The sequence below is a fragment of the Uloborus diversus genome, chromosome 8, assembly GCF_026930045.1.
Source record: "Uloborus diversus isolate 005 chromosome 8, Udiv.v.3.1, whole genome shotgun sequence".
In the NCBI taxonomy this organism is placed as follows: Eukaryota; Metazoa; Arthropoda; class Arachnida; order Araneae; family Uloboridae; genus Uloborus; species Uloborus diversus.
In genome coordinates, this window is record NC_072738.1 from 13,329,909 (window position 1) to 13,343,526 (window position 13,618).

General features: G+C 33.4%; 2 protein-coding genes across 3 annotated transcripts in view; both read right to left on the reverse strand.

Annotated features, from left to right (window-relative positions):
• The window catches only part of LOC129227701 (midasin-like), a 285,381-nt gene that overhangs the window by 15,950 nt on the left and 255,813 nt on the right, over window positions 1-13,618 (reverse strand). Inside the window, exons 1-4 of one of the 2 annotated variants that reach the window (XM_054862301.1) lie at window positions 8,450-8,945; window positions 6,792-6,933; window positions 1,944-2,150; window positions 737-910 (exon numbers count right to left, since the gene is read on the reverse strand). In XM_054862301.1, coding sequence (XP_054718276.1) covers window positions 737-910; window positions 1,944-2,150; window positions 6,792-6,933; window positions 8,450-8,934 — 1,008 coding nt within the window. In that variant the 5' untranslated portion in view covers window positions 8,935-8,945. Of the gene's footprint in view, window positions 1-736; window positions 911-1,943; window positions 2,151-6,791; window positions 6,934-8,449; window positions 8,946-13,618 lie in introns of those variants that run through there. The other variant, XM_054862302.1, reaches the window with a different exon arrangement.
• The window catches only part of LOC129227933 (midasin-like), a 37,416-nt gene continuing 32,805 nt past the window's right edge, over window positions 9,008-13,618 (reverse strand). The window contains exons 15-19 of the mRNA XM_054862553.1: window positions 13,440-13,548; window positions 12,002-12,117; window positions 11,499-11,604; window positions 9,090-9,219; window positions 9,008-9,021 (exon numbers count right to left, since the gene is read on the reverse strand). Of these exons, the coding sequence (XP_054718528.1) occupies window positions 9,008-9,021; window positions 9,090-9,219; window positions 11,499-11,604; window positions 12,002-12,117; window positions 13,440-13,548 (475 nt within the window). The remainder of the gene's footprint in view (window positions 9,022-9,089; window positions 9,220-11,498; window positions 11,605-12,001; window positions 12,118-13,439; window positions 13,549-13,618) is intronic.

Below are 13,618 nucleotides of genomic sequence, written 5' to 3' on the forward strand. Positions count from 1 at the left end.
TGTTACCCTGTTGTTACTTGTCTCTTTTGTATTTCCATTTTAAAATTAAGCTTCAACAGCCGATAGTGCAGAATTGAAAGATTCTTAAATCTATATGGGGTGGTTTGTTAGATGAAATATTTGATTTGCAAAATGTGCTTGAGTTGGATTTAACTTTTTAAATGAATTACATTAATATTCCTTAAATGCATTCCTGTGGTGATCAAAGGACAAACATCATGTAAAGAAAACAAATCCAGTAAAATTTTGATGCATTGATTTTCAAAGTTATTACAGTAAAATGCTTTATTGAAAAAAAAAAAAAAAAAAAAAGAAAATCAAGGAATGACTCCAAAACCAAAGCCCCAGACAAATGTCAATCTGCATTAAACTAGGTAAGCAGCAAACTTCTGATTTGATTTGCAGTAACAAAAGCATTAAGCGTATCCAAGAATATCTCATCAGTTTTTGGTTTTGTTAAGGATTCTTCACGCAGGAAATTAAATAAAAACAATACTTTTAGGTTTGACTAGCGATTCCACTAGAATCACATTTTCAGTACTATGATGGAGAAAAAGAAATGAATAAAATAACATGAAAATGTTTTGTAAGTAAATTGAAAATATATATAGAAATTATTTGATGTTTAACAAATTTTTAATACTGAATTTTAAAATGTGGTACCAACTGTACCTATAAGGCAACACACATTTTTTTAAGATACAAAACACAAATTGCAAAAGTGAACTGAGCTTACCTTTTCTTCCATTTTTTCTTCAAATTCATTGTCAACATCACCCATTTGCTGATCAAGATCTTCCTCTTCAATATCTTCAGTCTCCTCGGGACCAGAATCTTCATCAGTATTCTTCTCTGGATCATAACTTTTTCCCTTAAAATCTTCCGACATTTCAATGCCTTTCTCTTCCTCCTGCAAGTAAATAGAATGACTTAGTAACATAAAAAAAAAAAAAAAAAAAAAAATGCTGAACAAAAAAAAAAACTTTTATTTTCAGAGTACTAAAGGAACTTTGTTGCTGATGACTTTTAATGTGAAACATAACCACTAAAATCTGCCATAATGCCAAGGAGAAAAAAAAATAATAATTTTGTAATAAATACAGGAATACAGGATCTAATGTTCTGCTTGGAAGCTTATAGTACTCAATTTCAAATTAATTGATATATACTTGCTGGACAGAAGATTCATCAAAGCTCATGAGGACCAAGTGCCTGATGTCACTCAGGCAGTGATGTAAAAGCATGTGACCGATAAGAATTTAGAGAAAATCATACCGAAGATAACTACAAATACACATGTGAGGACCAGCAACAGGCTCTGGGCCCAGCTAGGCTGGTCCTAGTCAGTTTATAAGTCCCCAATGAAGATCAATGGCCCTTTTAAAAAGCTATCCACCCCCTCGCTCATTACCGCCTCTTCCGGTAAGCTGTTCCAAGTGCCCAGGACCCTAATAAAGAAGTAATTTTTTTTTAATTTCCAGGTGAGCCTGAGATTTGAATAGCTTAGCTTAAAACAATAACCCCTCGGCCTGCTTTCCGTGCAAAAATTTAACCCATTAACATCTTTCATTTTGATAAATTTAAACAACTGAATCACGTCCCCTCTGACTCACCTTTGCCCCAGGCTACTACGACATCAGTTGTAACTTTTCAGGACATCAGACAACACAAAAGTTTGAAATAGTAAAACAATACTGCTATTTTTCATCTTTCCCAAAGCTTTTGGTCCTCTCTACATACTTAGGAGAAACAGCATCCCCTCAACTTAAAAAATTTAGTGTTGTAGCCTCTGACACAATCAGATCTTCAATCAAAAGAGAGAAAAAGTGTTTATCTGAAGGAAGCTTAGCACATCCATACATTTCAGTTGAAAACATTTTGGGATCTTTTTTTACTATCCAAACCCAAATAATTTAAATTTAATGTTAGTACTAAAAACAAACCTTTATATCTGATTTCTCTTCCTCTTCTTTCTCCTCCTTTTCCTCACCCTCTTTGAAAGTGTCTTCAAGCTGGTCCTCGGTCTTGATGTTTTCGCTGACGTCCTTGGTTCCTTCCCCTTCTCCAAATCCTCCAGATTTGATGTCTTCAAACTTAGTGGCACCAGATTTCTGTGCCTCTTCTTCCAGCTCAGGGGGAATGCAAAAACCCTGATGATTAGAGAGACACAGTTACTTGGAGAGAAAGGATTTCACACAAGCAGGGCTCCCAACACATTTTAGCTTCAGAAAAGGGTAAAAGAGGACCACTTTAAATCAAAATACAAATACAAATGTGACGACCAGCAACAGGCTCTGGGCCCAGCTAGGCTGGTCCTAGTCAATTAATTAGTCCCCAATGAAGATCAATGGCCCTCTTAAAGCTATCCACTCCCTTGCTCATTACCGCCTCTTCCGGTAAGCTATTCCAAGTGCCCACGACCCTGCTAAAGTAGTAGTTTTTCCTGATTTCCAAGTTAGCCTGAGATTTAAATAGCTTAAAACAATGACCCCTTGTCCTGCTTTCCCCACAAAAATTTAATCCATTTACATCTTTCATTTTGATAAATTTAAATAACTGAATCATGTCCCCTCTGACTCTCCTTTGCTCCAGGCTATACATGTTAAGCCTATTAAGTCTGGTATCATAATCTAAATCTGAGAGTCCCCTTACTAATTTAGTTACCCTTCTTTGAACCCTTTCCAATACAAAAATATCTTTCTTCAGATAAGGCGACCAAAACTGAACAGCATACTCCAAATGAGGTCTTACTAAACTCCTATATAAAGGCAGAAGAACTTTCTTAGATTTGTTTGAAATAGATCTATTGATAAACCCAAGCAATTTGTTGGCTTTGTTACTAGCAATACTGCACTGTTGACTAAACGTGAAGTCCTCATTTATAAAGACACCCAGATCCATAACATTTTCTGCCTGATTTATGACTGAACCCTGTAAACGATATCTCATACGCTTATTTCCATGACCTAAGTGTAGCACTTGACATTTCCCTACATTAACTGCCATACCCCATTTATCTGCCCACTTAGTAATGTGATCTAAATCCTCTTGCAGCTGTTTTACTTGTTCTTCATTTTCGACAATCCCCATAACTTAAAAAGGGGACTGAAGAGGACCAGTTAGGATCAAAAAGAGGACCTTGGGAGGACCACTCATAATTAAACCCTGGGAAGCACCAAAAGGCAAATTAGCTGTCAGCTGGCTAAATTCGTGAAGATAATTAGTTAATTAACTATAATAATGATACAATTCCTTTATCACCTGTGAAACTGATCTTTGTTATCCATTGAATAATATTATTTGCACAAATATTTGGATGCGATGGGCGGGGGGCATTTAGTTCAGCACTTAAGGCAGCCTCTTTAGAACTAAATAGGCATAATGATACATTTCTACTTGAAACAGGGATGCTGGTAGTCTCACTGAAAGATAGATGAAGCTGCGCTTCATCTTTATTTAGTTTAAAATTATTTTTATGTTTTTCTGTCTTGTAATGCTTCTTAATTGCGTTGTATCCCTTCTCAACCAATATTAATCTATCATACACCAAATAAAAAACATTATTCTTTTGTTGTTTTCCCCAGTCTCTAATTTTGTTCCAATCTTCATCAGTTTCATCTAACCATTTGCTGAGAAATTTGCACTTCCCCATGACTCACACTGAAACCTAAAAAATATTGTTGTGATTTTCAACAAAGCTACAACTGAGTTTATAGTAAAATTATTTTATATTTAAATTTTAAATTTAATCTCTCATCACAGGGTTCATACCCTTTAGGGGGAAAAAAATTTAAGCACTTTTCAAGAGTAAAAAAATATTTTTCCAGGTACTACCCTAAATTCGCACAAAAATATTGCATGCAGATTTCATTTAATGCTAACATATAAATAACAGGAAGTAATATAAAAAGTATAGAAAAACAAACTGCTTTTTCTACAAGAGACATTTTGATAAAAGATCTACTGTATTGAAAGTTTTCCTAAAAGCGGCTGAAATGTCCGTCACAAAGAGAAGCAGATAACATGAGGCTTAGTTTTGCAATTTTCATATTCAAAGTATATTTCCGAGAATCATAAAGCTTAGATTAAAAAAAAAAAACCTCCATGATTGCAAGGCTATGAGTGTTTTGAACTTTTATGGGGGGGGGGGGAACTAATTCCCCTTTTAGCATGACAATGAAATGATGTACATAAATTCAACTTTATAACATTTTATAATCCAACTTTGTTTCAAATACAAACACTAAGTTAAAATGTTATGCACTCAATTGTTTGCATTTAATATCCCCCCCTATAAAAAAAACAATAATAACCGAAAATAAGCTAATAATAACTAAAACTAAATTTGCAAAACTAGAAATTTGAATTAAAAACAAAAAAAAAAAAATATATTTTTTTAGTTACTTAGATGCCGAGATAAGCAAATTTTCACGAATCAAGTTCGATTTTGGCATGTTTCCCATAAAATAAATTTAATTATTTTCTACTAAATTAAACATAAAACATGCTAATCTAAGGTAGCATTTGGGAAAAAAACATTCGGTTGGACAAAATATTTTAATATTTTCATGGTACAAAAAGATTAAAATTTTAAACACTAAAATCCATTTTCCGCGAAGTCCGAGTAAGTTCAATGTTGTCATGGTTTCCAAACTAATTCCATCGTTAATTATTGAAATTAAACGAAAAATAAGTTAATCTAAGGTAACACATGTCAAAACAACTTCTGATTGTAAAAAACGTCAAAATATTAACAAGATGCAAAAGGATTGAAACCTCAAACACGAAAGCAATTTTTCGCGATACTGCATATCAAACATATGTTCAGAAAATTGCACTGATGAAATATTTTTAAAAGAGTTCAAGCAATAAAGAAACTTTTCATACTTTTTCAAGGTTTTCAAGCACTTGTAAAATGAACTTTTTTTTCCCCCAAGAACTTTTCAAGGGCGTAAAATTTACGAACATATGCGCCTGTAAAAAAAATGGCGCATGCTCCACGAGATTACTTCCGAATTCATTTACAAAAGGGGTGGTTCATAGCAGCGTACTATTACAGTCAACTCGCGACAACTCTAAGTCCCAAGGGCTCGGCTAAAACGATCCGAGTTATGGGAAGTTTCCACAACAGTCTCAAGAGCTTGGGATCCAATAAAAACTTTGAGATAAAGGAATATTCGAGTTATCGAGATCGGAAGGTTCATGCGTTACAACAAACGGGAGGCTGAAACTCCGGGAAATATCGATAGCACCCTGCTCCGATTCGACGTCATAATTTCTCCCCCCAAACCATGGATCTCCATGCTGCAGCGGTTGAAGGAGGAGTAATGACGTCAATATGAAGCGAAATAATACGGGAAAGTCAGGTTAAGGAGTCGCGGCCGCGTGTTTGGGTGTACAGTATCTTTTAACGTTATGGAAAACTTTTAAAATCTGATTCTTAAGTATAAACAATATAAAAGCGGACTAATCGGACCAAAATGTTAAAAAGCGGACTTAACCCTGAAAAACGGACTTTGGCGGGAAAAGCGGACCATTTGGGAGCCCTGCACAAGACATAATTCAGTAGCAGAACCAGTTTTCAGGCTTAACTTTTGAAGTCATATGAGGTACAGATACAAAAATTAGATATCGTATGGAGATAAAGCAGGGATCGCCTTCCGTTAATTAGAATTTATCTACATAAAAGAAGTTCTACTGAATATGCATGATGCATTTACAAAGGTAATGCAAGGACTCAGCTAAAAGCTGGGAGTAAGAATTTTTGATATTACCCACTTATATTAAAACTCGCAGTTGGGCAATACCATCTCTGAACTATTTGCTTCTACGGTATCTGTCAAAAATGAAGGTGAGAAAATCTCACACTCTGTTGAAATTAGTGATATTTTTAAAAATTAAGAGCAATTAAAAAAAATTACTATAATTAAATTTAACAGAGTGACAAAATCTTGAAAAGTTGCTACATTGAAATCTTTTTTGAGTGAGATTTCTTTTTAAAATGCGCGATTCTCCCTGCCTCATACCGAAAACCCTGTAATAATTCACATTTTACCCCCTTCAAGGGTTTTATCGTATCACAGTTTGTAACTACCTACAATGAGCTGGCTTTTAAGTTAATGTAGACAGGCTTATAATCTACACATTTCCCTCTTTTTTGACAGCAATTCAAAGATACATTGAACAAAGAGTTCTACTTGCAAAACGAAATTCAAATAAGAAAAGTTAACACATTTTTTTAAAATCATCCAATGGTCCTGGTAGTCTATAGGACAAGCACCAAAATCGTTCAAGTTCGTTACCAATCTTAGGGACTAAGAGAACTTGCTTGAAATCTATTATTATTGATGAACTCAACAGGAAAATGAAATGTTCAAACACAGTAACTGTCTCATTAAGAGTTAATTAGCTATTGAAATAGGAACTAAGTTCCATGGCCTGTTAGCGCTTACACAAAATATTTGTAATCTAAAAATTTAAGAAACAGTTTTTCAACCATAATTTTACTGTTTTACTCAATTTTTTGCTGCAAAATATATTAATACCTTTTAAATTACTTACTTTTGTTTATAAATTTTGTAATAAAAAGGAAATCAAAAATTGTATCAATCCCTAGTTCTGCATGATCTTAATTCTAGCTACCACCCTCTGCCTCGTACCGTTTGATGAGCATTTAGCATCAGATAAATAAGTGTAAAATGCTTTTAAAACATGCTCGCTATGGCCTGATAGGACGTTCGAAGCCGTCAGGGAGTTAAAGAGGCTTAGGAAAGCAAAATAAAGGGCCGTACCTTTTCTGCTAAGAGACTAAATATTTGCAAAAGTATCGATAAGAATTTGCTGCTAGTTCTGTGCATTCCTAAGCTGGTACACAAATAGATTTTCAGCAGCTCAAAATATTCAGTCATCAGAGGAGTAAGGTTAACCAAACACCTGAAACAGATAAAATTATGTACAGTTTTAATAAACAAATAGATAAATTTAACTTTTATCTTTGCATGAATTTTAAAAAATGACTTTCAGGAATATTTTTCACCAATAAATGAAAATCAGCAAGTTTCAGTCAACTATCAAATCTACATAGACATGATTAACCATTATGTGGACTTAAGTATTTTGAAAGCAATTTTCAGAATGTTGATTTTGTTAACATATTTGAAAATGCTTCCTTGCAAAGTTAAAACTTGTTGGGAAAAGTTGTAAATAAATTCTGATCTCTATCTACTCCAAAGTGCTCTTAGACATCTTTAGTTATTTTTTTCTTTGGTCATTTTAAATATTTTAGAGCTAAGATTCATATACACTACAGATTATTTCAATGATACATGATTTGGCTCTATAAACTTTAAGTAATCAAGTTAACTAGGTTGTAAAATGAAGGTTTGGTAGAAATATGTTTTTTGGGCTGTTTTGAAATGCAAAGAGAAATACAGTGGCTGCCGTTTATATGAATCACGTATGTTTTTAAACAGTTTGGACTCCATAAAGTAGCTTATTTAATAAAGCTGGATTTTGTTCTGTTTTTGACGATTTGATTCATTAAAGCGGCTGATTCAATTAACCAGCCTCCACTGTGAAGGAAAATAAATAATTAAATAAAAATAAACTACTGGGATTTTTTTCTCTATGTAATTTTAGAAAAACTTAGTTGGTCTGCCTTATAATATTTATGTACCTAATATTGAAAGTTGCTATGATCAGAAATGTTGCATTAATCAAAGAAAAAAAGAAAAACTATTTAACTTGAACCACATTAAAACGAAATTTAAATTACTAAATTTACAAATTTATTAACTGATAATTCATCTCTAAAGCTTTGCTGGTTACTTTGCATTAACTGGATTTTACATACTACAAGGCTAATAAATGGACTTTCTCACTTAGACTATGATTCCAGGCTTAGAAGGTTAAAAATGTACAGTCTTAAGCAAAGAAGAGACCGAGGGGACATGATTCAGTTGTTTAAATTTATTAAAATGAAAGATGTTACGGGGCTGAAGTTAAGCACTGAAAACAGGACAAGGGGTCATTGTTTTAAGCTATTTAAATCTCAGGCTAACATGGATATTACGAAAAATTATTATTATAGCAGAGTAGTGGAACCCTGGAACAGTTTACCGGAAGAGGTGGTAATGAGCAAGGGAGTAGATAGTTTTAAGAGGGCCATTGATCTTCACTGGGGATTGTAAATTGACTAGGACCAGTCTAGCTGGGCCCAGAGCCTGTTGCTGGTCGTCACTTTTGTATTTGTATTTGTAAATTTATGAAAACATTTGAGAGAAAACTATTCAGTTTTTCAGGAAAAAAAATACAGTTGGTTTAAACCTAACAACCCTGGATCTTACAAATTCAGAGTTACAAAAACAGAGTTAAAAATAATCAACAATTATAAGTTCTATTTTTAAAAATGCCTAAGTAAGTTGGTTGAGAATGAAAATTGGGAGTTTACCTAAATCCTTCATTAATGGCTTTCAGGTCTTCAATAGAATCTGTAAAAGGTTCAATGCTCTTCATAATCTTGTTCATCAGTTTCAAGACTTCTCGAAGGTGCAGAATTCCCTCGGCATCATCAATTGCCTTGCACATTTTCACGGTCAATAGGCCCTCTTCCACAACATCATCGCCCGTCTTCTTTTCCTCAGTGGAGTAACAGTTCACCATGTCATTGAATGCGAGCAGAATCTGAGCTGCAAGCTTCTGGCAGAGGCTAGAAATCTTTTTAACAGCAAGATTATTTTCCACAGCTACGCCTTGCAAATTAGCCTTGTTGCATTGGTCTCTGTAGAAGGCCACGCACTTGCCCGATTCATTGATAGTCAGCTGAGCTACATGCAGCAATTTCTGGCTGAGAGCACAATCCGAATCAAATCCACTATTGTTGATGCTCGCCAGCAACTCTTTGATTGCGTCACCTGTTTGTGCGTATGTAGCCATGAGCCAGGACATGTTCTCCCAAGAGTAATAATGGCTGACATTCTGGATTTGTTTTGACAGAAGACTGAACCGTTTAGTAATATCTATCTCAAACACAGATGAGTAGTGCATGGTATTGGCCCAAGTTTTATCATCCTTATGGCAGGAGAAAAAGCCAGTCGAGAATTCCATCAGTATCTGATTGAGATTATCAGGTATGGTGTTTTTGGAGGGAGCACATTCCATGAGGGCTCTGAACTCACTAAGAGCTGTTCGGATCTTCACAAAGCAATCTATAAACTCTTCCTGAAATTAAAGAATATATATGAAATATGAAGTGCTCACTCAAATAAAAAAATAGCATTTTAATCTAATACTAGCTGCGTCGCCCGACTTTGCGTGGTCTACCTCGAAAATAAAAGTTATGTCAAGTGTTCAACAATCAGGCTTGAACAAAAAAAAAAAAAAAAAACTTTGCGGTAGATTTGCGGAAAAATAACCAAAAAGGAAATGTTTTAAATTCCCTGATTTCAGGAAAAGCATCAAAACAAGGGTCAAAATTTTATTTGTTCATATCCATTTTTTATTATTTAAATCTAATATTTCATTTTACATTTCTATCGCTTTTAATGTTGTTGATTTAGCATTAGCTGTTTTACTCATTTTTTTTTTCTGTTAGCTATTTTTACAGTTATATAATTCAGAAATAATAATATGCATTAGTCGTTCCAGAGTTATTAGACATTTTCTTTTTTTCTGAGCAATGTTTAATATTTAATTAGCACTTTTAATATAAATTAAAATTGTTATACTACTACTAATTTTATGAATATAAAAAAAGAGTAAAAAATATTATATTACTTTGTTATATTAATGATGTATTCATACATCTTAAAAATATAGTACATAACTTTTTAATTATTTTTAATAATTCATTAACTTTAATACTCTGATTAATATACTGTTTTGTATTGAAAATACCATAGTTGAAAAAATAAAGGTTAAAAATATCATGATATTTTCAAAATAAATATTGGATATATATCGACTGATATATATCGGCAAATCCTGTTTACCAGACTGCAAAAATTGGAGAGAAATCAGTTTACTTTTTGAACTACAAAATTTTTTCTTGAGAACCATTATAAACAGAACAATGCATTGAGTAGATCAAAATATTAGAATACAGTAAACTCCTGATTATCCACGAAATAGGGAGGCAGGGTACCCGCGGATAAGCAAAAACAGCGGATAATCCGAATAATAGATAAGAAGCGATACTAGTGTATATAATGGCTAAAAAATATGAATAATACTCACACATACTTTTAAATTATAGCTAAAAATAATAACATTGAATGTAAAAAATATATGTAAAAGCTTAAAACGAACAACAATACAATCATAAGTTTAAAAAACATTTATAGTACATATCTTAAATTTTTACATAAAAGTAGGTTAGTTGTAAGCCATCACTGTTTGAAAAAAGTGAAAAGACTCGTGAATAATCCGAACCGCGTATAATCCAACCGCCGATAATCGAGAGTTTACTCTATTACGGAAGATATTAGATATGGAAGAACTTCTAGTGAAAGTCGTAAACTTAGTCAAAGATATGTACTTCGAATGTAATGCCAAAGCTCTTGTAAATAATATACTGCCATGCTAAGTGCAAAAGTCATATCTGCAGATGAGTTCAAAATCAGAAATTGTCAATTAAAGTTTTGCACTTCCATGAATTTGACTGAGATGCAACTTTTTCAGAATATTTTAAAAAATATTTCCCATTGACAAATGGCCATAAAACATCTTAAATTATGCACTTAAAGAATTAAACAAGCATGTTAAAAAGTTTCAGAAATGTTCCATGCTCTTCTTTTTTTACTTCCTTATACAAAAAGGAAGTATTGTATTCGCAAAAAAATTTGCACTCAAAAATCGACCTTAATTACCATTTTACTCACCCCCGAATGAATGTTGAGTTTTTTTTTCAACTCGACCACACCTGGATAAGTGCCTAAGAACAAATAGAGATGCGAAATATCCATTTTGACGATTCCCGAGTTAAATACCATGAGTTTTCTTGTGACGTCTGTATGTCGCATAACTCAAGAACAGTATGTCCTAGAAAGTTGAAATTTGGTACGTAGACTCCTAGTGGGGTCTAGTTGTGCACCTCCCTTTTCAGTTGCATTTGGGTTTTCTAAAGGGGTTTTTCGCCATTTTTTGGGGAAAATCATTGTTAATTTCGATGTAAACTCAAGTGGTGTAATCATTTGGCGGACACTTGGTGATATATAACCAGTCCTTTGGTCGCCAACTCGGCGTTTTTAAAAAAAATCTGATTTTAATTTTGCTACTGTTGGTGATATTTAGAGAGTAAACTATTGAATTACATTAAAATTGCCAGTAATGGGGAAATGACATTAAATTGGAGTAAAAAGAAGTCATGTGATGCACACATCAGCTAGTTTTCTTTAAACAGTTCATCTACAAATAAAAATTATTTATGCATACACTGTTCGGGAAAGCTCCTCGAGATAAACTTAGTTACAGTGACAATAAAAAGAAATTAATAAACTTACTTTATTCTTCTTGAAAATCTTTTGGGAAGGAATGGATACCTTGTCATCGAGATAACTCTTAGATTTTCGTTTTTCATACAAAGTCTTCATGTTTTCGACAAAGCAGCTAAAACAGACATATGAATATAAATACAAATTCATAACTTTTAATTTTTATGCAAATTCTGAAACAATTAATAGCTAAATGAATCAATTAACCAACGTTTTGAAGCACACAAATTGCAAATTACTGCAGACACGTGTTTCGGTGTTACAAGAAACTTTGCAATTTTTGTGCTTCAAAATGTTGGTTAATTGATTCATTCAATTTTTAGCACAAATGCTAATTGAATAGAAAACTTGACAGAGGACATTTATACAACAAGCAAACACAGACAGCCAAGATATGACATCCTGAGATATAAGTTTTGCTCTGTTTTTTGGTTCATCAGTCTGGAATAGCAATAACTGAGCTGGAGACAAACTTACAGCTACATTAATTATTTAAAGAAAAACTTTCATACCCCACTTTGTCTATTTTCTTCATAATGGTAGAAATGTTCTCACGCTGGGTCGAAACTATACATAACAGGTCAGAGCTATAACCTTCAATTCTATGAATAATATCCAAAGTCAAGTCCTAGAAAAAAAAGTTAATGATGAGTGAAAACAGTAATTTAACGAACATGTAAAAAAGCCTTTAGTCCAGTCAAACACATTTTAAATCAAGCAGAGGCCAACAGCTCCAGGTCACGACATCCAGAGACTATTTTCGTTCTTTTTATGGACTCATCAGTCTGGAATAGTCCATAGACGTGATGGACGCAGATGTCCTCTCATTTAAGCTAAGATTACCTTCAAACTGATAACTAAAACTAATTACCATGGTGTGTACCAGCAAGTCTGCAAACAAGGGTGCGACTCAACTCGTAAAATGAAGACAAAAGCTATAGGTAATAAACTTGCTTATTACCTGAAGCTTTTGCCTTCATTTTTAGGAGTTGAGCCACACCATTGCTGGCTGACTCTTGCTCGCGTGCTAATTAATTTTAGCAACCAGTTTGAAGGTAATCTCAGCTTCAATGAGAGGTAAATAGTCTCCAGCTTGGTTATAGACAGTTCTAGACATATGAGTTAATAGTGAGGACAAAACTGCAGTCTCTGGATGTTATGACCCGGCTGTAGGTACATGCGTGTAGTTCTGTCTCAGCTTTAGGGTAGTAATTTACAACTTATCCCATTTTAAGCATTTTACAGAATTTCCCACAAGCCAAAAAGTTTAGAAGCTCACAGACAAAAAATCATTAGATATACTTGCATCAGTATTTTCTTTTTGAGACACTCATAAAATGAATGCAAAAACAATTATTTTTATTTAAGCAATCATTTTGAAGGAAAATTAACAGTTTTATTTCATTACTAGAAAATCACCTGGTAAGGTATGATGGGTGAAAATTGCTTCTTCATTAAGCAACTGCCTGCTTGGGGAAATTTTAATCGTTGAAATTTCGGGTCCCATTGGGAAATTGTTCCTTTTTGGCATAATCAGCGAGGTCGAAGTACATTAACTTTTTGGTGCCAAAATTTTGGCAACAGTTGGGGGAGGGGGGGGGGGGGACAACATGAATCTTGGTTATTTTCTCATAAAACTACATAAAACATTCTCAAATGTAAAGTAATTTATGCTTACAAATAACTTCATTGCTGGTGACATCAGAGCGCTGCTCAATCTGTGAATTTTGGCTATTATGAGAATTATTTTTGCAATCACAATGATATGATCAACTTAAATATAATCGCTTTGATTCAAGGAATTTCAATAAAGAAACTAAAGCAATTATTTTCTGAGATACATATGAAGAATGTACAAATAATAGCTTTGATTGATATGATCAACGTACACTAAACGGATTTAAGTAAAAATAATTACAGGAGCTCTAAGTACCAATTTAAATGACTTACTTTGCATGGAGACGCCATTAATTGTGTCAAATGATTATATTGAGCAATGCACTTGAAAAAGTAATGATCTGTATCACTGGCTGATTTTAAAACCATTTCTTTGAAAGATCTAAGAAAATAAAAAAGACAAAAATCTTAACACACAAAATAATTATCATCTAATTAATTAAGCATAACAG